Genomic DNA, 25,535 nt, shown 5'->3' on the forward strand with positions numbered 1-25,535 from the left:
TTTACTGTAGAAGGCATTAACGAAAACAACGAACTGGGAGAAAACACAATCCTGTATAACCTGTGGCTCATCCATAACTGTATTTCTATGGCAGAGAGTCGGCCTGAGAGAATCCCTGGCTGTGACTGAGCTCATTCCTTAGTAGGTGATGGAGGCGCTAGCTGAGCATTAGCCTCCTCAGATAGATCAATCTGTCAATGGCAGTCGCACACACAGAGGACAGACGATAGGGATGACTCATGACGCACACCCACACATGCTTTCACAGACACTTAGGGGTATCCTGAGTCTAGCTGCGTGACGCCCATGACTTCCAACAGAGAGGGCTACCCAGGACACTGATTTCTCTCTCTCTCTCTATCCCTCCCTCCCTCTATCTCTGATTGATTCTAGCTTGTTTCTGTGGTACTAGCATCTGCAACATAGCTCCGGGAAGGTTTGAATGTTGTCTATGATGGACCTAGGCTTATCCATTTGTAACGCGGTTAATTATGTTTCCACTTGCCAATGCAGAAATGTGTATTTAATGTTTATGTATTCTGATTGGTTCTTTTAAGTCAGAAGTCAATAAGTGGTAATGTCATTGGCTACGCTTGCAGAAAGAGGGGGAGATTGGAAACGTAAATTCTTGCCAGTCTGATATTGACATGCAAGCGGTAGGTCACGTTCTGAAATACTGTAATCTATTTCCATATTTACAACGTGTACATTTCCTAATATATATACATACACACACCCACGCACATACATATGTGTACGGTACCTGTTAGATATTGGGGGCATCCTGGGATGTGCTTTTCTATGTTATTGTTGAAAGAGTGAGTTAGCTAGCATGCTCTTATTGTAATGGTCACATTAGCTCTCTGCTAATTCACAGTTATTTCCATGCTAACTGATGAATCATGAATCTACAGCCATCAACATATTGTTGTTCTGCACATCTAATGTGCTTCCTTGTGTCTATCGTCAGAATAAACACCAATCACCTAGGACCGCTGGCTTGACTTTCTTTAAAAACATAACGCAAGAGAGTTACGAGGTAAGAACACATCTGTTGCACATTGAAGCCCATCATGATTTGCCCAATAACAAATAAATAACATTGATTGAGAGAAAAAAAATACAAATTCTATCTAGGTTGTGCCTGTTTAAATCTTTAAAAATGGAGTGAAAGTCTTATTGCTATGTATGGGTGTGTAGCTGCTTTAAAGACTCAATTGAAAAGAATACATCAAAGTCATATCAAATTGTAATTCATTCCCTTTTTGCAGCTGGGGCTTAAGTAGAACCCTTCCTTGTGGCATATTGATAATACAGCCTCAGACATGAGGGAGAGATCAAAACCAACCTGTAGGTGTGCCAAGCAATTTTAATGAAAAATCCTCTGAAATCATCAATGTGTATAGGTAGGTGTCTTAAATAATTAATCAATAATTGGTGATGTTGTTCATATTTTAGAAACATTAAAATCCCTATTGCATTGATAAAACGTAAGATATGTTGAATATAATATTTGACGGCTTTCTAAAATCCTCTTGTCTCAAACATTTCGGTGTTACAGATCTTTGGCGGTTTATCAAGAGCAATCTGAGCCAATGGCTGAGAAAGAAAACAGATGCAGCACACATTAGATTTATAACACTAGCGACACAATAAGTTATTTCTAGTCATTTCATACAGAAAAAACACTGCCCAATACAATTCCCAAACAACAAAACGTTCTATTAAATTTGACTCAAAAGCGTTCCACAGGGATACTGGCCCATTCAGGGATACTGGCCCCTTCATCTACACTGATAGAAGTGGATTTAACAAGTGACATCAATAAGGGATCATAGCTTCCACCTGGTCACTCTATGTCATGGAAAGAGCACGTGTGCATAATGTTTTGCACACGCAGTCTATACTCTGAAAGCAGAAAATGCCACAATAGTAAATGCCTGGAGAGAAGTACATCAAAGGAGTCTGACATTTTGAAAAGCTTGTATTCTGCGAGAGTACTGAAAATAAATGGGAATAGCGGCAGTGGGCTCAGTATGGCATATTTCACATCCTTCATATTTCACATTCTACTGAGCCTTATTTACTTTATGTTAGTTTTCTTATATTTTATTATTTCTTATTGTTGTTGCATTGTCAAGAAGGAACGTGCAAGTAAGCATTGTTTTGGACGGTGTATACCATGTGTATCCTGAACATACGACTAATTAAACTAATTAAACTCATAAAAGCGACTCAATTTAGCACCGTGTAGTCATAACAAAGATTGTTTTGATAAGACCAACTGCAGAGAAGTCAAAGGTCCTTGTGGATCTAATCATACTGAGTACCATGTCACTGCACTACTACACCCATTCCTAACGGAGCAGCTCTACATGAGTTACTCTACAAAGGGTTCATCCAACCCAGGTACAACCTCCTCAGAGGCCCCACTAAGGGTCATGCTTCTCATGCCCGAACAACTTCTCTCAAACCTAACCACTTACTAAATAACCACAGAGGTCATTTGTAATTGCCATAATTTTTCATGAGCTGAACCGTAAAGACGAAAGAAGTGACACTGTTCAATAATGTATTATATCCATCTATAATTAACCAAGCTTACTTTTTTGCTATCAGCAAAGCTGGAGGGAGAAGAAAAAAGACAAGGCCACTCCATTGCCACTGTCTTTTTCAGTGAGAAGGGGGGAGGATTCTAGTTGGGAATATAAATCCAGAACATTTTATACACACAAACATATCCCCGAACAGATTTACATTTCATAGATTTGTAAATGTTGTAGATGTTAGATAGCCCAGAGATGGGCATCCAACCATGAAAAACAAGGAAAATGTTTATGCCAGAGGCAAATGATGCCTGGTGTTAAGACCACATATCTAGCAACTACTGTACTGTAGCTACATGCACCTGGGAATATTCTCAGTATACCATTTCTGTGAATGCATGTTTAATTCCTGAGCAACTGAACAGAGCGGTGCATGAAATAATGAATGTATATGTACAGAGAATGATAGCTTAATCATTCCATTAAATACGTGGTATCATAGCACTAGATTGGTCAAATAAAACAATACTGCTAATATGAAAACATCTAATGAAAACCATAATTGAGCAGTAAATCTGAAAGTGTACCACTTGAGAGTAACAACAATCATTTGTAATCTATTATATTATCCATTTACTTCAGTATTGAAATGATGCCAATTAGCATCAATATTCCATAGCACCAAATGGCTCCTCTCTCATTTTAATATGAAAATAACTCTCAATCACGCTGTCATTATGCAACTGCTGTGTTGCGATTGGACAAACATCAAGATGGAATATTTTTGGATGGAATGCTGAGCATGATTATTATCTGCACACAAAACAGCCCCTTGTATTAACATAGAGGTACAGTGTGAAAAAACTATATTTACATAACACATTTACCATGAAAATTCACACTCTGAGTGAAGCTGATCAATCAAAGGCAGTATAATTCATCAGCTGACAGGCAGGTGTAATCAGCCATCACAGAGTGCTTTCAGGACTACCGAGGCGCTTCATTTAATTCAACGTGTAATCGATGCTGATGGGACAAACACCAACATGTATGCATGCTTTAACCCCTTACTGCCTCTTTCTTTAATGAATACAGCCACATGTACAGTTTATGTAGTGCATTTGCTTGGAAGTTTACTGTTTAAATTGTGCTTCATCCATGGGTGGTATTCCATATTTTGCCATCGTTTTATCATGAGCTCATCTGACAGACAGACATCGAGAGCAGAAAAAGAGAAATCCAGAGAGACTGGGAGGGTGGATTGATCAACTGGGTCCAAGTATTTTATAGGGCACCCATGTCACGTCTGGTGAGCCAGTGGCCTGTCGTCGGGGCTGCCAGTGGGCATAGGCACACGGGGCAGAGTGGGGCGGGGCGGGCAGCTGCTGCACTGTGACAGGCTCTGTCAACCAGGAACCCTTGGTAATTAAAGCAGCCCTCTGTGCTATGCCTGGGGGGTGGCCTGGGACCAGGAGCAGAGACAGGAGACAGGGGAGGAAAGGAAACAGGGTAGGGGGCAATGAGGGGGGTTATCCAATGTGAGTAAGCATTCTCCTCTTTCTGCCCAGAGGCTATACACAGGGCTTGTACAGGAACTTGCCAAATGACAGTCTCCCAATTTGCTTTCATGAATATTAACCAGGACATGACAGAAGGGGCCGTTGTCTGCTCTGCTCTGCTCACTGGTGATATGCAAAGACAGATCCATTGTATGATGTCAGAGGAGTAGGATATGGTAAAGTGTAGCCCCATGGTGTACCTCTAGATCTAGTTTTATTTTCATGCGTTAAACGGGTGAGAGTGGATGTCTCATTAATAGAGGAGGCAGCAGCAGCATATCTCAGTAGGGAGAATGTCAGCGCTCCAGACGTTGATGTCTGAATTATGCTGCTGATGAACCAACAGGAGGGAGAGAATCTGATGGGGGATTACAGTATATACCAAACTATAGCAGCTCCCTCTGCTGCTACTACAGCTGAATAAAAAGTACCAGGGTAAAAATACAACTGTTTCGTTGCGCAATATGAACACTGGAGGGTGGAGAAAGAGTTTATTTCAAATCAAATCCATTCCATTAGTCACATGTGTAGTAGACCTTACAGTGAAATGCTTACTTACAAGCCCCTAACCAACAATGCAGTTTAAAAAATAATAATAATACGAATAAGAAAAATAAATAAAAGTAACAAGTAATTAAAGAGCAGCAGTAAAATAACAATAGCGAGACTATATACAGGGGGGTACCGGTACAGAGTCACCGGTTAGTCGAGGTAATTGAGGTAATATGTACAGTACATGTAGGTAGAGTTATTAAAGTGACTATGAAATAGATAATAACAGAGAGTAGCAGCGGTGTAAAAGAGGGGGGGGGGGGGCATTGCAAATAGTCTGGGTAGCCATTTGATTAGATGTTCAGGAGTCTTATGGCTTGGGGGTAGAAGCTGTTTAGAAGCCTCTTGAACCTAGACTTGGCGCTCCGGTACCGCTTGCCGTGCGGTAGCAGAGAGAACAGTCTATGACTAGGGTGGCTGGAGTCTTTGACAATTTTTAGGGCCTTCCTCTAACACCACCTGGTATAGAGGTCCTGGATGGCAGGAAGCTTTGCCCCAGTGATGTACTGGGCCGTACGCACTACCCTCTGTAGTGCCTTGCGGTCGGAGGCCGAGCAGTTGCCATACCAGGCAGTGATGCAACCAGTCAGGATGCTCTCGATGGTGCAGCTGTAGAACCTTTTGAGGATCTGAGAACCCATGCCAAATCTTTTCAGTCTCCTGAGTGGGAATAGGTTTTGTCGTGCCCTCTTCACGACTGTCTTGGTGTGCTTGGACCATGTTAGTTTGTTGGTGATGTGGACACCAAGGAACTTGAAGCTCTCAACCTGTTCCACTACAGCCCCGTCGATGAGAATGAAGGCGTGCTCGGTCCTCTTTTGCTGTAGTATACAGGCATTAACCGAGCAAACAATGTGAATATTCAATCAAATGGATGGGAGAAAACAATTGTTGTTACAACTACTCATATGAGAATACCAAGTTCTTAAAATTGCTCAATGATTGTCCTCCTCAGTGCCCAGACTTTTCTAGGTTGATTCAATCTATCTGTGCCAATGAGGGAATACTAAGGTTTTTTTGCAAATTTCGAGTGCAGCATTTTCTTCATATTGGGTAGACTTTCCACAAACAAATTAACAGAAATTAAAACAACATGATGTATTTATGGCAAGCTGGAGCTAATCACCTTGTCAAAGCCTGTGAGCGGCAGAGGGAAGAGCAAGGGGCAGTCAATGCGTGTAGACTAAACTAAACCACTGCTTAAACCTACAGGGATAATGCCAAGATGCTAGACCATCTTGATTTAATGACATCCAAGTAGACCAATGCTGGGTGGCAACATTTTAGATGAGGAGGACATGGTCACACTGGACTGTTTGAATAAAGAATGAGCTGTGAACCTTTTGAGTATAGTATGCTGAATCTCTCTTATATCCTTTGTCAGATTCCTTTGTACCAGAAATGGTACTGTACAACCAGTTGAAGACAGCGTGACTATGGTGGCCCAGAGGGTGATTGTGTATGGTGTGCTGCACAGGTTTTTGTGATTTCTAATGGTCACATCCATATTGATCAGGCCACACCTCGCCACACCCACCAAACGGGATCAAACATACACTACATGGCCAAAAGTATGTGGACACCTGCTTGTCAAACAGCTCATTCCAAATACATGGGCATTAATATGGAGTTGGTCCCCCCTTTGCTGCTATAACAACCTCCACTCTTCTGGGAAGGCTTTCCACTTGTTTCACTCTTGGAACATTGCTGCGGGGACTTGATTCAGCCTAATTGCCCACTGATGTTGGGCGATTAGGCCTGGCTCGCAGTTGTCTTACCAATTCATCCCAAAGGTGTTCGATGGGGTTGAGGTCAGGACTCTGTGCAGGCCAGTCAAGTCCTTCCACACCGATCGCGACAAACCATTTCTGTATGGACCTCGCTTTGTGCACTGGGGTATTGTCATGCTAAAACAGGAAAGGGCCTTCCCCAAACTGTTGCCACAAAGTTGGAAGCACAGAATCATCTAGAATGTCATTGTATGCTGTATAGTTAAGATTTCCCTTCACTGGGACTAAGGGGCCTAGCCGAACCAGGAAAAACAGCCCCAGACCATTATTTCTCCTCCACCAAAGAGGTGGCACGATGCATTGGGGAAGGTAGTGTTCCCCTGTCATCCGCCAAACCCAGATTTGTTCATTGGACTGCCAGGTGAAGCGTGATTCATCACTCCAGAGAATGCGTTTCCACTGCTCCAAAGTCTAATGGTGGCAAACTTTACACCACACCAGCCAACGTTTGGCATTGCGCATGATGATCTTAGACACTCGGTCTCCCAAGTGGCGCAGTGGTCAAAGGCACTGCATCTCAGTGCAAGAGGCATCATTACAGACCCTGGTTTGATTCCAGGCTGTATCACAACCAGCTGTGATTGGGAGTCTCATTAGGGTGGCGCACAATTGGCCCAGCATCGTCTGGGTTAGGGTTTGGCCGAGGTAGGCCGTCATTGTAAATAAGAATTTGTTCTTACCTGACTTGCCTAGTTAAATAAAGGTTAAATAAATAAATAAATAAAAGACTTGTGCGCTTGCTCAGCCATGGAAACCCATTTCATGAAGCTCCTGTCGAACAGTCATTGTCCTGACGTGGCTTCCAGAGGCAGATTGAAACTTGGCAGTGAGTGCTGCAACCGAGGACAGACTATTTTACCGCTCTACGTAGTTCAGTACTTGGCGGTCCCGTTCTTTGAGCTTGTTTGGCCTTTGAGCTTGTGTGGCTGAGCTGTTGTTACTCCTAGAAGTTTCCACTAACAGCACTTACAGTTGACCGGGGCAGCTCTAGCAGGGCAGAAATTTGACGAACTGACTTGTTGGAAAGGTAGCACACTATGACGGTGCCACATTGAAAGTCACTGAGCACTTCAGTAAGGCCATTCTAATACCAATGTTTGTCTATGGAGATTGCATGGCTGCATGGCTGAAATAGCCAAATCCACAAATTTAAAGGGGTGTCAACATACATTTGTACATATAGTGTACCTCAAAGGCTGTTAAAGAATGCATCATTTTGGGGAAATGTGTCGTTCAGTACAAACCGTAACGTAGCAAGCGTTAAACTGAACTGAACACACCCCAGGTCAAGAAGAGCACATGGGCTCAACAGTATTTTGACAGACAACCCTGCTTAGCTTCCTCACACAGAGTTAGAGTAATTAAGTTTATTACATACTGTTGATAGTGCAGTTTGAGGGTTATTTAGATGGTGGATGGATGGATGACTGTCTATGTAGACAAACACTGGAAGGAGACAGATTACACATCTGCAGAATTAATGATGGACTGACCACAGTTACTGCCATCCATGAACTCAACTACTTCCTGTTCTCCTCCAATAGAATAGAACAAAGTAGTTGCTAGGTAGATAAGCAATTACTGTTACAATTCCAAACAATTGATTTTCCACTTTTTAGAACTACACAACGGTGACTTTGAAAATAATAATATCTCTCAGAAAATAAATGATGCACTATTGATAGTATTAGCAGTTACTCAAATAGTATTTTGTAATTGGTTCCCATCTTACAACACGACAGGTCTGGCCGTGAGGTGTTTCTTGTTGGTCAGATATTCTTTTTACATCAGCCTCACATACTGGGGATAGCATGTACTTGTCAACACTCCTTATTATGTCACCAAACAGTAAGGTGCAGGGACATCAATGATGTTGTCATGCATATATACATCCTTGCCAACCTGCATGCTCGCTATGGGAACAGGATCTTCCAGAATGGTGGCAAATGTAGACATACTACAGTGTAGAGGAGAAATTCTAGAGAAAATTAAAATAGGTGAACAGGTGATCATAAATCATGTAGCAAATGTAAAATATGTTGCAAACGCCCCATGTATTGTTAGACAGTGATGTAACACTAATTGAGAAACCAACAGAAGTGATGTCATCACATATTGTTGTTATTTCCATTGATCCACATTCCACTGTTGTCAAAGAGAATTCAGTCATGAACAGCTGGCGTTGTGATGTGTGTCAGTGCTAATGTCACAACAGCTGGCTCCTGTCATCTTATTAGCTGCCCCATAACCAGGGCCCTTTAAATATGCTATGTGCCACACTCACTTAAATACTCCAGAACTATTTGACAATCTTTATAGACATATTATATTAAACATTTATCACATCCAATCCGTAAAGCAAACATATTTATTTAACACTAAGGAGCACAGCATGTATTCCCTAAAGAACCCCCTAGCCAACCTGCCCCCTCCTCTCTCTTCTCAGTCACTACCCTTGCTTTCTTTGTTATCCCACTTCCTCACTACACACCATCCCTCCAAAAAAGGTCATGTTCCTCCTCTCCTCTAGGGTTGTCCCTTTCTCCTGTGTGTTCGCTGTGTGACAGGGAACGTTAGCTCTGTAAAGCCAGCCAGCCAGCCAAGCGGAAGCAAATGTATTCAGAGCATTTAGTACTCCGGATTAATCGAATTATAATTTAATCATCTGATCAAACAGCAATTAGCATAATCACTTCTGGGGAAAGGCTGATAGAGAGAGAGGGAAAGCAACACATAATAAAGCTCAGGCTAGCAACACTCTAATGAGACATTTGCCAACATTCACAAAGTTACTGATTCCTGGGGACTCTTTAAATATGATCCACCTCTTTTTAAAGGTGCAACTCTGCATATTAAAACATCAAATTGGTGACGGATCCAAATTCATTTGAATGCATGCTCATTCATACACTGTGGTTTGTGTCTCTTTCTCTGTATTCTGAAATCAGATATGAAGTTTGAATATTGTGAACCCAAACAGTATTTGCATCTTACAGAATGACTGATTGAGAAGTTTAGCTGTGATAAGGACATAGATTAAACACTAAGAAAGGTAAAAGAGTGTAGATCAATAAGACAAACGGAAGCAGATGAAATGTGAGCAACCTGCCAAGCTCAAAGCGATCCAGGGACACACTGTGAGAGTCCCCAAGGTGATCCAGGGACACACTGTGAGAGTCACCAAGGTGATCCAGGGACACAGCGTGAGAGTCACCAAGGTGATCCAGGGACACACTGTGAGAGTCCCCAAGGTGATCCAGGGACACACTGTGAGAGTCACCAAGGTGATCCAGGGACACACTGTGAGAGTCCCCAAGGTGATCCAGGACACACTGTGAGAGTCCCCAAGGTGATCCAGGGACACACTGTGAGAGTCCCAAGGTGATCCAGGGACACACTGTGAGAGTCCCCAAGGTGATCCAGGGACACACTGTGAGAGTCCCCAAGGTGATCCAGGGACACACTGTGAGAGTCACCAAGGTGATCCAGGGACACACAGTGAGAGTCCCCAAGGTGATCCAGGGACACACTGTGAGAGTCACCAAGGTGATCCAGGGACACACTGTGAGAGTCACCAAGGTGATCCAGGGACACACTGTGAGAGTCCCCAAGGTGATCCAGGGACACACTGTGAGAGTCACCAAGGTGATCCAGGAACACTGTGAGAGTCACCAAGGTGATCCAGGGACACACTGTGAGAGTCCCCAAGGTGATCCAGGGACACACTGTGAGAGTCACCAAGGTGATCCAGGGACACACTGTGAGAGTCCCAAGGTGATCCAGGACACACTGTGAGAGTCCCCAAGGTGATCCAGGGACACACTGTGAGAGTCCCAAGGTGATCCAGGGACACACTGTGAGAGTCCCAAGGTGATCAGGACACACGTGAAGTCCAAGTGGATCCAGGGACACACTGTGAGAGTCACCAAGGTGATCCAGGGACACACAGTGAGAGTCCCCAAGGTGATCCAGGACACACTGTGAGAGTCACCAAGGTGATCCAGGACACACTGTGAGAGTCACCAAGGTGATCCAGGGACACACTGTGAGAGTCACCAAGGTGATCCAGGGACACACTGTGAGAGTCCCCAAGGTGATCCAGGGACACACTGTGAGAGTCACCAAGGTGACCAGGGACACACTGTGAGATCACCAAGGTGATCCAGGGACACACTGTGAGAGTCACCAAGGTGATCCAGGGACACACTGTGAGAGTCACCAAGGTGATCCAGGGACACACTGTGAGAGTCACCAAGGTGATCCAGGGACACACTGTGAGAGTCACCAAGGGATCCAGGGACACACTGTGAGAGTCACCAAGGTGATCCAGGGACACACAGTGAGAGTCCCCAAGGTGATCCAGGACACACTGTGAGAGGCACCAAGGTGATCCAGGGACACACTGTGAGAGTCACCAAGGTGATCCAGGGACACACTGTGAGAGTCACCAAGGTGATCCAGGGACACACTGTGAGAGTCACCAAGGTGATCCAGGACACACTGTGAGAGTCCCCAGGTGATCCAGGGACACACAGTGAGAGTCCCCAAGGTGATCCAGGGACACACAGTGAGAGTCCCCAAGGTGATCCAGGGACACACAGTGAGAGTCCCCAAGGTGATCCAGGACACACATGGAGAGTCCCCAAGGTGATCCTGGGACACACTGTGAGAGTCACCAAGGTGATCCAGGACACACAGTGAGAGTCACCAAGGTGATCCAGGACACACAGTGAGAGTCACCAAAGGTGATCCAGGGACACACTGTGAGAGTCACCAAGGTGATCCAGCCATACAGTACCAGAGCAAACATGTGCATTGGGCATACAGGGATCCATCCAGTTCATTCCCATGGCTGTGGAGTTCAAAGCATGAGCATTTGGGTACTAGATTAAGTGACCGATTAATTCTGTCCCTCAAAAATGATATGTGATCTTTGTGACTTTGTGAATAGTTATCGTTACTCTTTGTATATTTATTTCTCATGCTGTTACTTTTCTATTATTTATCTTTTCTCTCTGCATTGTTGGAAAGGGCCTGTAAGTAAACATTTCACTGTTAGTCTACATCTGTTGTTTACAAAGCATGTGACAAACACAATTTGATTTGATTAGCCACATCAACCACACTTCCAACATCTGTCCTGTTCACTGCACTCTTATGAGTTGCTCTACATCATACTTGAGCTCTATATACACACCACTCATATACAGTAGTCCTAATCCAACATACAGTATGTGCATTAGACATAGGGAGAATGTTAGTGCATGTATTTCTTTTGTCAGTGTTCTCTAAAAACTGCTTTAGTCTCATTGTTCCTTCACCATGCCACTTTTCTAAGTGCTCAGCCTTTTAAAATAACATTACATAAAATAACATGTCATGTCTTTGCCAGGTTGATCAAACACGTAAATCTGTGTGAGGTTTTTTCCCCAGCCGATGCTAAACAGTATAGTTAACATTTTAATGTGAAAGACATTTACATGGTGCTCATGCAATTATATTGTTCTGATTCAGCAGAATCCTTAAGGATACACAGTCTGATTTGTAATTAGATTTTACATTCAGTGAAACATACCACCACCCCTGTGAGTCTCCCATGCCCCATTACTAATTAGACTGCAAGACGGTTGCTGAACATCTTTAGTAGGCATCTTCATTATGCAGTCAGTATGTGTGAACTGGGAGATCCATTATTACACATCAGGGTCTCCATTATCAGACATTACCTTTAGTAACAGTTCCTCAGGAATAACAACAACGCAACCATTCACAGTTTTCACCAGCAAACACTCTCAAAGGGGAACTACTCTAGAGAACAATTGACCTTAAACAAGTGCTGAATTCATGTTTGAACTGAACTCACATTTACTTCTCAGATATGTATCTATCAATGCATACAGAGCGACTATATTTTATTGCCTTACTAGACCCATTTTCATAGGTAGGTCAACCGTGCTGCTCGGATACCTAGTTGACTGTTGGGTCATTCCATTTGATTTCAATCACTTTTTGAACGCACCCCATTTGATTTGAAATATACTTTTTATACATTTTTGCCCATGGTAGAAGTGTTCAGAAAGTAACTTTTTGTACCTGATTGACCAAACATTTAAGTGTGCTCAAAGCATACCCCACCCTACCACGAGACCCTCATATCTTCATCACTGGAAAAGATAAACAGTTGAGTTTGCTATAATTTCCCCTCCTCTCCCTGTAACTATTCCCCAGGTTGTTGCTGTAAATGTGTTCTCAGTCAACTTACCTGGTAAAATAAGGGTTAAATAAATACAATTACAAACAAGATTGTCAAACTGTTATATCATTTCATTTTTATTTATTTTTTATCATCATTTTTTTTCAACTTTTAACCTTTAACATCAATTATGTAGTTTAGACCCTATTTTACATCCTCTGAGGTGTTTGTGTTGTGTCCGCCATCGTTTGAGACACAGCATACTCTTGAGTGTGGGTGGCATGTTTTGGCTGAAAATTGTTTTTTCAATAAATTATAAAATAGTTTGACAACTCTGCTGGTAAGCTTTTAAATTATATCAAACTCAACTGTTTATCTTTTCCAGTGATGAAGACATGGATGTCTCATGGTAGGGAGGGGTATGAAAAACTTTGAGCACATCTGTCTCATAAATGTTATGTCATTCAAGTTCGAAAAGTCACTTTCTTACCACTTCTACCATGGGCAAATATGGATTGAACGTTTTGTTCAAATGAAAAGCAGTGCGGTCAAAAAGTGATTGAAATCAAATGGAACGACCCTGTTCCCTAACTGGAAATAGGTTTAAACAAATAATACTGATTTAGATTTAGATCTAAGTCCTCCTCAATTGCCAGCATGAGGCCACTGCTACCAAAAGACGGTAAGTCTTAAAGATCTTTAAATAGATATGGAGGATTCAAGGGCATAAGTCTTACAAGAGGAGCACCTCACTATACTGGAACAGATGGATCTCTAAATCAGTGCGCTGCCTTAATTGCCCCCAGCATATTAACTCCCCTGAAACACAGGTTCCTCCTCTCAGCCAAGTTTTGTCAAATCAATCTGCCCCCAGTCTCCAATGCATTTTCCTTCTCAGGTTTCTAATGTGTTGTCATGCTAACTTGGCAGGCTAAGTGATGTTGGCAGCTATTTAGATGCCCTACGAGGACTATCTTTTCTGAAAAGGATTTTGTACATAGAGTCATCCCTCGACAATGAGAAAGAAAGGCATTTTGATTGAGATAGAAATGTGTACATGAGAAGTGTACATAACCTATTGACCTTAGTGTAAATGTTAATTTATTGAAGACAAACGAAGGTGTAGGCCATCTCAAACGGCCTTGCTCAGGTCTGTCTCTCAATCATTGTGCTGAAATCTATGGTTTGCACCTCAGTCACTCCGTTGTGTCATGCCATTGTTATGAACATTCTCAAGCAGCCCTCCGTCATAGTGGTGCCCAAAAAGCTGCCCAGTCATTCTGAACGGAGGCGAATGACTGTTTTGTCTAAATTACACTATAGTGGCCTGGAAATACATTGACATTGCAAATATTTAGTAGGAAACAACTTCGCCATGATTATCATGTTGTCAATTTTACTTTAGACAGATGGCAATGTCATCATTAGCTAGCAAAGTTGGTAAAAAATAGCTAGTAATGCTAACGTTAGCTAGCTAAAATCCGGTGCTCTCCCCTCAATCTTAGTTAGCTCGCTAACATTATACTACATCTAAAGTCAATCTAACAAAGGGTTTTCCTAATAATTATTTGGCTCCTTTTGAAATGTCATTGCATTTCCAAGCCACTGTAATGCACTTTTGATGAAATCTTCATCAGCGCTCATTGACAATGCATTGAGCAGAATGCTCAGTCGGGCATCAGTCCTGAAATTAATGTTCAAAACAATTGTGAGGAAACGTGCAACACATGAATAATGGCCCTATGTGAGCTGCCTCGCCGCATAATGTATTTAAAAACAGAATTGGAGCTTGGATTGGTTTTGCCTTAAGGCATCTTTTAGAGAGCAAAATCCTCAGCCATCTAAATATAACTATTATAGCCTACTTTATCTCTTAATTACATTTCAATTTGAATAAAAATTATAAAAGGTAACCCACAGTACACAAAATAAATACATATTTTAATTTCCATATTGCATTATTAATTCATGTTTTATAAATGCTTTAATGGTTCAAAATAAAATCCCAATATCTTTGGATAATATGGATAAATGGAGTTAATATGAGAGCACAATGTCTAAATAGGCCAGAATACAAATTAAAAGAAGGCTTAAAAAGATCATACCTGTAGAATTTTGTATTTGGAGGCTAATTACAACAGAGAAAACTAATCTACTGACCCAGTTCCCTCAAAAATTATATATTTTAGCTGCATCTTTTATTGTGCAATTCAGGTATAATTCCCTCAATTATCATTCTGCCAGAATATGCTAAATAAGGGCACAGGAAGTGGCTTTGCCCTTATCAAGCAATTCCCGGCCACCCACCCAGTGTATTGCCTTATTTAGTCAAACTCACACTTTCCTGACACCCATAATGGAGGTTTCCATAGAGACAGGCCAGTGAACATGTGATAGACCTGTAGATTTAGGAATTAGAATACGAATTTGGTATTTAGAATAGTAATTTAATAGGATCTCCATAGACAAACCTAACTCTAAAAAGCAACAATTAACTACAAGGTCGTTCATTCTGCCATTGTCAGCTCAGCTCAGTCAATACAGACCTCATCATTATCATGATAATCACCATCTTCAGAAACCAACCACAAAATACAATGAAATACAGTGCAGCGAAATAAAACAAGATTCCAGCTCCAATTGCATTCTATACCCATCGTCCAAAAAGGCATAACATAGATAACAACAGAACAACACAGAAGGGTGAAGCCATTTCTAAATAATAAAATACATTTTGCATGTACCCTCTATTCTATTCTTATATTAGGTTGCCAATATAAGGCTTCTGAGACTATATATGGATCCGGCCTGGCCTGACAGTTGATCTAATGTCACGGCACAATTATAATGATTAACAACGAATGCTTATTGTTCTTTTATGAGTTTCCACAGAAGACAGTGTGAGTGAGGGAGATACCATTTTATGTGGAGTAGAGATGGAATAGGCTAACCTGGATGTCAATAAGCAGCTGACTGAGAATAGCCTTACAAGGAAAAAGGGAAGGTAGTCCAATATGTATCATTTAAGATTATTTTGGGGGGAGGGGAGTGGAGTGAAACAAGGAACTAGAAAGGAACCACTGATTTTCTTGCCAAGTGGTTTGGGTTCACCTAGTCACATCTGCGTTGGTATAAAATTAATGTCCCTCAATGTGCTACAATGGGTTAATCCCAAACCTCCAATGCCCCCTTTTTGCCTGATGCGGTAAATTCAGCGACCCTCTACGACATAACCACAACCAGAGGTTCTACCCTGTTTACTTAAAATATCTGCAACGCCCCCATCTTGTCAGCTTGTACAGTTTGTAAGAAGATATATTTTCTTTCCGTTTCCCCCCCTTCTTCAACCTCTGTGTTTTCTCAGTCTCCATCTCCCCCTTTCCATACACACCCAGCCTTGTCATAACCCCCTCCCTGGGGAAGGGATTATAATGGTTTATTTGATCCTGTATAAGTAATAAATTGTATACATTTACTGCTTTCACCGATCAGCTTCACATTGCAGATTCATAGATTTATGAAAGCACACACAGTACACAAATACACACACACACACACACACACACAGTCCACACACACACACACACACACACACACACACACACACACACACACACACACACCTTTTAAGTGAATGCATAGAGAAAGTCTTTCTATCATTTATTGGTCCTTTTAATCTTTGAGGTTGCAAATCAATGTGAATTGATCACATGAAAGGAGACAGTATAATTCTGTGTGTAATATTCTATAATATCATTGTTTTTTATTTCTGTTACATGATATATGGACTGCAAGCTCTTTCAAATCTATTTACCAGCATTAATCTCAATAAGAAATTACAACTAAAAATTATATTTGTCTGCAGTGTCTACAGGGGTGCCTTTCCCTTTTGCATCATTATCAGGTTCTGGTGGCTTACATTTTCTTATCTCCTTTGTACACAATTATTGTTTCTTTACAAGTCTTCATTTGTCTACACCCCTGTGAAACGGGCTAGAAATGTATCGCATTGTTTAATGAAAACTTTAATGAAAACTAATGCATTTATTCAAAATCAATGTACTATTTTAATCTAATATCATACATCTCTAAGGATAGAGTAAAATGATAAGCTACATGATCAAGCTTTTACATGTGTCTAATATCCTTTCGAATTTTAATACCCTACATTGAACTTGAAAATATACAACTCTAAATAAATAGCTTGGATGGGGGAGGGGAAGGGGGTTAAACCAAATTTCCAGTATATAAAATACGTCAGTCATTATTGAGGCCCATGCTACTACTGACTGACATAGTCTACCGGCATAAACATCCAGGCATGTAAAGAATGATTAAATTCGATGTAGTAATTGCAACTGACAACAATTAAGGTTTTAACCTTAAGGTCACGTCACTTTATCAAGCCTCTTACGAACATCAATTTATTTCCTCAGCAATCAATGAAATATGCAATTGAAGAATGAAGGCATCATAAAAAATATTTTCATTGCCTTAACACAATTTATGTGAATCTATCAAATATTGACCAATGATGTGGCGTATAGTTAAAATAGATTAAAGCACATTTCACTCCCGTTCCTCTCTCCCTAGCACTGTTGGCAACCATAAAATGTGTAACACAGGTGACCTCCACCCCCCTCATCTACTTTACATTCTTCACTGAATTACTGACATAACTAATGAACATTCAAATTAGAAAATTAAACTTACCATTTAAGATGCTCTGGAAAAAGATAACAGCCAATATCCACATCCCCTGCTCCGTTCAATCACCCCAAGCTATGCTTTCTCGTCTTCCTCCGCACACTTTGACAGCTGCTTTCCTATAATTATGTTTTGTGTGGCAGGTGTAATGTTAAACATTTGCTACTAGCTTGTAGTAACCAGTCCAACTCGCTGCTGATAATAATGTCTTTACCGTCTCCTCCTTTTTTCTCTATAACGCCCTCCCTGGTGCTCTCGAAGCCTACTCTTCCTCTCCCCTTTTCAGACCCCTCTTTGAGCTTGGAGGATATGTGCCTCTCTGATTGTCTTGGTTAAAGCTGTGATATCCGACTCTACGCAGCTCTACGCTGGTCCTCCGTGCATTGCTACTTTCCCTGCTCTTCAAAGGGATGCTCGAGGGGGCTACAGTGCTCGCCTGCAGCCCAGGTGTGATGCTGAGTCAGGGTAGTGGCACGCGGGCAACCGTAGGTACTAAAATAAATCTCCGGGTGTGAAACGGGGACACCTAAACAATAACGATGTGGAATCCACAAAAACGCATCTTAAAACGAAAACTGAAAAATAAAATCAGGTTTGGAATCAAAATGTGACAAATAAAATAACTTAAAATAAAGAGTCAATGTTCAGTTCAATAAGAATGAAAACCCAATCCGGATGAGCTGAAGTCAGACCATCTTCACCACCTCTCTCCGTCCAGCAAGAGGCAAGCACGCGCATCTTCCCACTGCCCTTTTAATCGCATTGGTCCATGCGCTAACCCTCGCTGCCTCAGAGCATTACAGAATAACCCTCTCCCCTGCCTTTGCAGCCGCTTTAATTCCTCATTGCCTTAAAGGAGCAGAGGCGATAGATAGCCAGTCCTCCTAGGCGCTAGGTGAGAGCATTTACAGTAAGGAGGGGGATTTTGCCGTTAAAGAAGGCGCACCTGAAGAGCCGGTTAACAAGGAGAACATTTTACGCACAGTGTTATACAGGCACAAAGTGCGTGCGTAAAAATGTTTTACTTTTATTAAGGTAAACTAGGAACATGACTAAAAACGTATTTTCTATACAGGAGAGGTACACAGGATTTCGCCTTCAAAATGTTCTTGACTCAAGGTTCTTGAGGTTTTTAAATTATATGTTTATGGGAAATAATTTTATAAAAAACATTATTTTTAAATGGAGTTGAAAATAATCATACACACATCATACACACATCACAGCATTAGGTTGGTAAAATGCATGTAAAATATGTCATGATATCTTTGTGAAACAAATGGAAAAAGTCATTTTTTCTTAATTTCTTTACTCTATTTTGGGTTGGCATTACATTTTGGCATTTTGTTGAAATAGGCTATCATTCAATATTTAATTCTAACATCAAAATTATTACCACAATTGTTTTGATGGGGAATTCTAACTGGATTTGGTGCATTTTACATTGACCTGCCTCTGGTCCTTTCCCCACCCAGCCTCTGCCCAGGAGCAGGCCCTGTCTGATAAGCTTCCAAAACCATCAGACCTGCCCAAGAGGCCATTCACTGCAAACAGAGGACCTGTCTGTCAGCATCTGTCTGCAGCCACACATTCAGTACCAGCCCCTATGTCACGACTTCTGCCGAAGTCGATGCCTCTCCTTGTTCGGGCAGTGTTCGGCGGTCGACGTCGCCGGTCTTCTAGCCATCGCCATCGCCGATCCATTTTTCATTTTCCATTTGTTTTGTCTCGTTTTCCCACACACCTGGTTCTCATTTCCCTCATTATGTGTTGTGTATTTAACCCTCTGTTCCCCCCATGTCTTTGTGTGGTATTGTTTATTGTAAGTGCTTGTGCACATTTTGTTTGACCGGTTGTGCGTCGGGATATTGTGCCCATACTTAGTATTTTTTATGCCATTGGTTTTACTTTTAAACTGCTCCGGCTATTATCAAGTTCTGCTCTCCTGCGTCTGACTTCCCTGCCACCAGATACGCACCCCTTACACCCTATCCCTCTCCAGGCATATAGCCTGCTAAATTAAATGTATGTACAGTTGAAGTCGGAAGTTTACATACACTTAGGTTTGTCACGTCCTGACCATAGTTCTTATGTGTTTTGCTTGTTTTAGTGTTGGTCAGGACGTGAGCTGGGTGGGCATTCTATGTTGTGTGTCTAGTTTGTCTGTTTCTGTGTTCAGCCTAATATGGTTCTCAATCAGAGGCAGCTGTCAATCGTTGTCCCTGATTGAGAATCATATATAGGTGGCTTGTTTTGTGTTGGGATTTTGTGGGTGGTTGTTTCCTCTGTCAGTGTTTGTGCCACACGGGACTGTGACGGTTAGTTTGTTTGTTATTTTGTATAGTGTCTTGTCTTCGTGTATATTAAATCACGGAAACTTACCACGCTGCACATTGGTCCTCCGATCCTTCTCGCCTCTCCTCGTCCGAGGAGGAGGAAGAGCTAGACTGCCGTTACAAGGTTGGAGTCATTAAAACTCGTTTTTCAACCAGCATCTGATAGGCTAATTGACATCATTTGAGTCAATTGGAGATGTACCTGTGGATGTATTTAAAGGCCTAACTTCAAACTCAGTGCCTCTTTGCTTGACATCGTGGGAAAATCAAAAGAAACCAGCCAAGACCTCAGAAAGAAAATTGTAGACCTCCACAAGTCTGGTTCATCCTTGGGAGCAATTTCCAAATGCCTGAAGGTACCACGTTCATCTGTACAAACAATAGTATGCAAGTATAACACCATGGGGCCATGCAGCCGCCATACCGCTCAGGAAGGAGACGTGTTCTGTCTCCTTGAGATGAACGTACTTTGGTGTGATAAGTGCAAATCAATCCCAGAACAACAGCAAAGGACCTTGTGAAGATACTGGAGGAAACAGGTACAAAAGTATCTATATCCACAGTAAAACGAGTCCTATGTCGACATAACCTGAAAGGCCGCTCAGCAAGGAAGAAGCCATTGCTCCAAAACCGCCATAAAAAAGCCAGACTACGGTTTGCAACTGCACATGGGGACAAAGATCGTACTTTTTGGAGAAATGTCTTTTGGTCTAGAACACCATCCCAACCGTGAAGCACGGGGGTGGCAGCATCATGTTGTGGGGGTGCTTTGCTGCAGGAGGGACTGGTGCACTTCACAAAATAGATGGCATCATGAGGTTGGAAAATTATGTGGATATATTGAAGCAACATCTCAAGACATTAGTCAGGAAGTTAAAGCTTGGTCGCAAATGGGTCTTCCAAAGGACAATGACCCCAAGCATACTTCCAAAGTTGTGGCAAAATGGCTTAAGGACAACAAAGTCAAGGTATTGGAGTGGCCATCACAAAGCCCTGACCTCAATCTTATAGAACATTTGTGGGCAGAACTGAAAAAGCGTGTGCGAGCAAGGAGGTCTACAAACCTGACTCGATTACACCAGCTCTCTCAGGAGGAATGGGCCAAAATTCACCCAACTTGTTGTGGGAAGCTTGTGGAAGGCTACCCGAAACATTTGACCCAAGTTAAACAATTTAAAGGCAATGCTACCAAATACTAATTGAGTGTATGTAAACTTCTGACCCACTGGAAATGTGATGAAAGAAGTAAAAGCTGAAATAAATAATTCTCTCTACTGACATTCTGACATTTTTTAAATAAAGTGGTGATCCTAACTGACCTAAGACAGGGAATTGTTACAAGGATTAAATGTCAGGAATTGTGAAAAACTGAGTTTAAATGTATTTGGCAAAGGTGTATGTAAACTTCCGACTTCAACTGTACCTCTGTCCTTGAGCTGTTTTGTCCATTATTGTTCTGTATTATGTCCTGTTTCATGGGGACCCCATGAAGAGTAAATGCCGCTTTTGTAACAGCTAATGGGGATCCTAATAAAGTCCTAGCTACTGAAAAGGAGCAGGATACGTTATGGTGGACATTGCTGAATAATTTACTTAAAATCAGCGTTTTTAAAAGGATGAATGCGGGTCAGATTTTCTGTTGATAGTTTTTATCTCTGTCTCTCAACTTGGTGAGGAGGACGGTGTTGTAGGAGGACGTGTCCTCTTCCTGGTTCGAAGTGCAGTCTCTCTTGTTCGCTCACAACACACTGTTCCAGCATCTCTTGTCAACAGCATTCCTTTGTTCAGTAACAGCTACTTACACTAGACTGTTCTCGAGACACAAGAAGAGATTTAATCAAAATAAAATGGTCTAGCTTTCATTTAATTTGGTACACTATCTATTTATATCATATGAGCACTCCAATAAAGTGAGGTCAGGGAAGGACAGGAAGAGGAGTTAGGCCTGTGGGTCAACAAACCTGCAGGCCACTTACATTGGATTTAGAATGGTCTGCTCTAGTATGGAACTATGTGCATGTGTTTGTAAGCAGTAGCACAATTGACCCAGCCCCAAGGAAAAGGAATGTAGCTTTGTGAGGCTGCCTGTCCAGTGGCTTTGGCTGTTTACTGGTGCTTATTGCTGATGTGATGTCCGAGACAGAGATGGCCTGTAGATGCAACCTCTGTTTCCTACAGATGACGAGAAGTGATCCTGTTAGCAGACCACCTGAGGGGCTCGTCTACTCCAGCTCCTTCTCATTATCAACCAGGCTGCTCAATGGGCCTGCCATGGCTGCTCTGCACTCTCCCAGCTGAGGGGATGGACATGGAATTATGATGCATTATACATAAAGCATCCAGCGCCATGCCAAAAACTAAAAACAGGATTTCTTTTGAACCTGTTAATGATACCGGTTGTTAAGCTAGCAATAGTTATTTTTTCTGCTACATAGTTTAGACAGGGGATGGACAGAGTAGAGGAGGGGTCTGGTCGCTTTATTAGACGGAAGCCACTCCTGAGAAAAATGCACATGACATCATACCTGGAGTTTGCAAAAAGGCACTTGAAAGACCCAGAGCATAAGGCAAAAGAGTATGTGGTCTGATGAGACAAAAACAATGAATGGAGCCAAATACAGGAAAATCCTTGATGAGAACCTGCTTCTGAGTGCAAACAACCTTAGACTGAGGGGTAAAGATTTACGTTCCTAACGGGACAGTGACCCCAAGCATACAGCCAAAGCAATGCTGAAATGGCTTCAAAACAAGAATGTTAAAGTCCTTGAGTGGCCCAGCCAATGTCCAGACTTGAATCCCATTGAAAATCTGTGGAAAGACTTGAAGATTGCTGTTTCACCACCGCACCCCATCTAATTTAAGAGAGCTTGAGAAAATCTGCAAGGAAGAATATCCCTAAATCCAGATGTATTAGGTATGTGTGATACAGACATACCTAAGACAACTGAAAGCTGTAATTGCCACCAAAGGTGCTTCTACACTTCTACACTTCTACACAGTATTATATATTTCAGTTTTTCATTTTCAATACAATTGCAAACATTTCTAAAAACATGTTTTCACTTTATCATTATGGCATATTGTGGATGGTTGAGAAATGTTTTCTCTTTCATCCATTTTTAATTCAGACTAACACAGACAATACTTTTTGAAGGCACTGTAAGCCATTAAGCTCCATACCAACTGGAGACTAGACAAGAAACAACTAAAACTGATTTTAATTTGAGTATGTTCACGATATCTGTCATCAAGCCAATTATGGAGATCCTTATTAAAAAACTGGAAGTGCTTCATAGTTTGGACATGAAATACTGCAGTTGTGTGAATCCCTTTGATAGTGTAGTGGTTATTTAGTTAAAGTATCATCACAAACATAATGTGTCACCACAAGTGAGACATTTGTGTAATACTTATGTTACTACATAAATAATACGGGTGTAATAACAATGCATCATTGTTATCCTGTCACCAACAGGATTCATTTCCAGGCCAACCTCTCTCTGAAGGTACCAATCCTCCATCTGTCAGTGGAAAAATGGCTCCTTCTCTTGGCAGGAACAGGAAGGGATGGGGCCAGAAATCCCATGTAAGCCCTTTCTACAGAACGGCATGTCCTTGTGAATCTCACCAATGACACCTTCTCTAATTGTTGTGGTCTCAGGTAATTTCGAGTGAGTCTCTCATGTCTTTATGGCCACCATTCAGCAAAGTGCATACTGTAGTCCAGTGATGACATCGGTACTGCTCGTTGTTGATATTCAAGTTACATAAAAGTGAAACAAGGGAGAATAAATAGCTATGAATAATAGAATGTAAAATAGTTATCCGAGGTCAAGAATCTCTTGAGTAGGTGACCTTCTACAATATTTTCATATCATCATTATGCTCCTCCTTCACACTTGGTTTCTTGTGTGTTTGGTGGCAAATAAACATACCAGATAGCATCAAAGGGGATCTAATAACCTTCAGTGAACTGCCTATAAAGCTAGTAGACCTAAATAATAAGGTACTTCACATGTTTGTATCAAGGAGGTTTGCGTTAATGGACATCTAAAATAAAACAATTATACAATACCACTGTCATAAAATAGATTTTCAGCCATGTCTGATGTATACAATAGGATCTTAATCATCCTGTTGCAGGAGAACTTTCCTGCAAGCAGGACATTTAAAACTGGTAATGTATTTGAGGTTTAAAAAGGCTTCTGAAGTTTGAAATTTCCACTTCCCCTACAAAAATGTCCATTAATTATAATCCACATTTCCGGTTGCTGCAGGATTATTTTCCTGCTGTAGCAAACTGTCTCAAATTAAGATCCTATATCTGTAGGCAGCAAGAGGTAAAGTGCCCTTTTACATTATGGGCTATAATTATGAGAATAATGTCATACATCTCTGCCGTATTTAAAAATGTCACACTCAATGGGGGAATTTTGTGAGTAGGTGATACGCATCTATCAAATGTTACAGTAACCCTCAATTCTTTATGGATAACAGGTGCTTTAATTTATCACTTCGCTGCAGTGACAGCTGTACAATCTCTGTGGCTTACTTACATTGTGAAACACAATACCGTCATTCACACTCCCAGAGCAGTGGACCACTGACTGCTCACAATGTACTAGCTGTTAATGAAGTAAGGCTAAGTAAGCATAGATGGTTAGTTTTCAGTGAAGAAGTAGCCACTCCAATGCAGGTTTAACAGTGTAAATGTATTTCATATGTTCTGTATACACAGATAATAGGAAGACTTCTTTTATTACATTTTGAATATGGCGTGGGGTTAGGTGGGGGTGGGGTGTAATTTAGCCTCCCCGCAAGTTGTTAAAATACTGGTAAATACATCTGACAATGAGGCCCATGGGCTACTGCAGCCTTGCCCTTGCTGTGGGTTTGTGTGGGACAACAATGGAACTGAGAAGAAAGGTCTCTATATTGAAGGTCATGACTCCCCATAAACACACACTCCCTAGAAATACACACATTGCTTTCACAAAATGGGTTGAATTGTTGTGTTGCTGACATTTCTTCTGTGTCATCAAAGCCAACACAAACTGTGGTCATGCAACAATATACTAACACTTTTACAGTATTTTCAGTTACTTAAAAATGTTCATATTTTTGGTAAAAAGACATAAGGATGAAGGCTTATTTTTTTATTTCCATCTTAAACAATGAAAGAGATCTAATGAACTCATTATTTCTGCTGCCTTTATCCAGTCTGCCCATCCACCCTCTCTCCCATCAACATTCCCCTGGCCTTTCCATGGCGCGTGTGCTGCAGACGGTGGATCAGGGGTAATCGCCCAGGAACAACATTCATGTTTTGACAACTCCTCTGAAGCCGGGTGTCTCTTACAACAAAACACAGACTTACCTATCATCAGCAAAATGTCAGGCTGCCCTTTTTCAAGTCACCCAAAGGAGGATCAGGTTCCCTCTCACTATGCAACCCATTAGCTCAGAATAGAACTGTCCACAGCACCAGTAAATTATCCCCTTTGTTGCTTAAAACAATGATGCTGATAGGGGACAAACTGTGCATGTGGCTCCAAATAACAATGTGTAGAGTTACAAGTTGGCTGAGGTAGAATGGTGTTCTGTTGGTGTTCTGTTACCAACCATATATCACTCTCAAGGGAGATGAACACTTGAATCAGTCAATATCAACACACGTGCACAGTCTACATGAGAGAGCTTGGAAAAATGAGCAATGGTTTTATTTTGGTCAAGAGAAAAAGAACATGCCAACCGTTGAAAACAGTAATACAGGATCAATAAGAAAAGCATTTTGCATAAACAAATCACAAATCACAAATATAGACAATAGAAATATATGTATTTGGTTTACA

The 25,535-nt window shown here is 41.5% G+C and overlaps 1 protein-coding gene across 1 annotated transcript in view; it reads right to left on the bottom strand.

Annotated features, from left to right (window-relative positions):
- Positions 1-18,157, bottom strand: part of LOC111956625 (cell adhesion molecule DSCAM-like) — a 97,516-nt gene extending 79,359 nt beyond the window's left edge. The window contains exon 1 of the mRNA XM_070437005.1: positions 17,354-18,157. Coding sequence (XP_070293106.1) covers positions 17,354-17,396 — 43 coding nt within the window. The 5' untranslated portion in view covers positions 17,397-18,157. The remainder of the gene's footprint in view (positions 1-17,353) is intronic.
- Between the last annotated feature and the right edge of the window lie 7,378 nt (positions 18,158-25,535).

Source organism: Salvelinus sp. IW2-2015, linkage group LG4p, assembly GCF_002910315.2.
Source record: "Salvelinus sp. IW2-2015 linkage group LG4p, ASM291031v2, whole genome shotgun sequence".
In the NCBI taxonomy this organism is placed as follows: Eukaryota; Metazoa; Chordata; class Actinopteri; order Salmoniformes; family Salmonidae; genus Salvelinus; species Salvelinus sp. IW2-2015.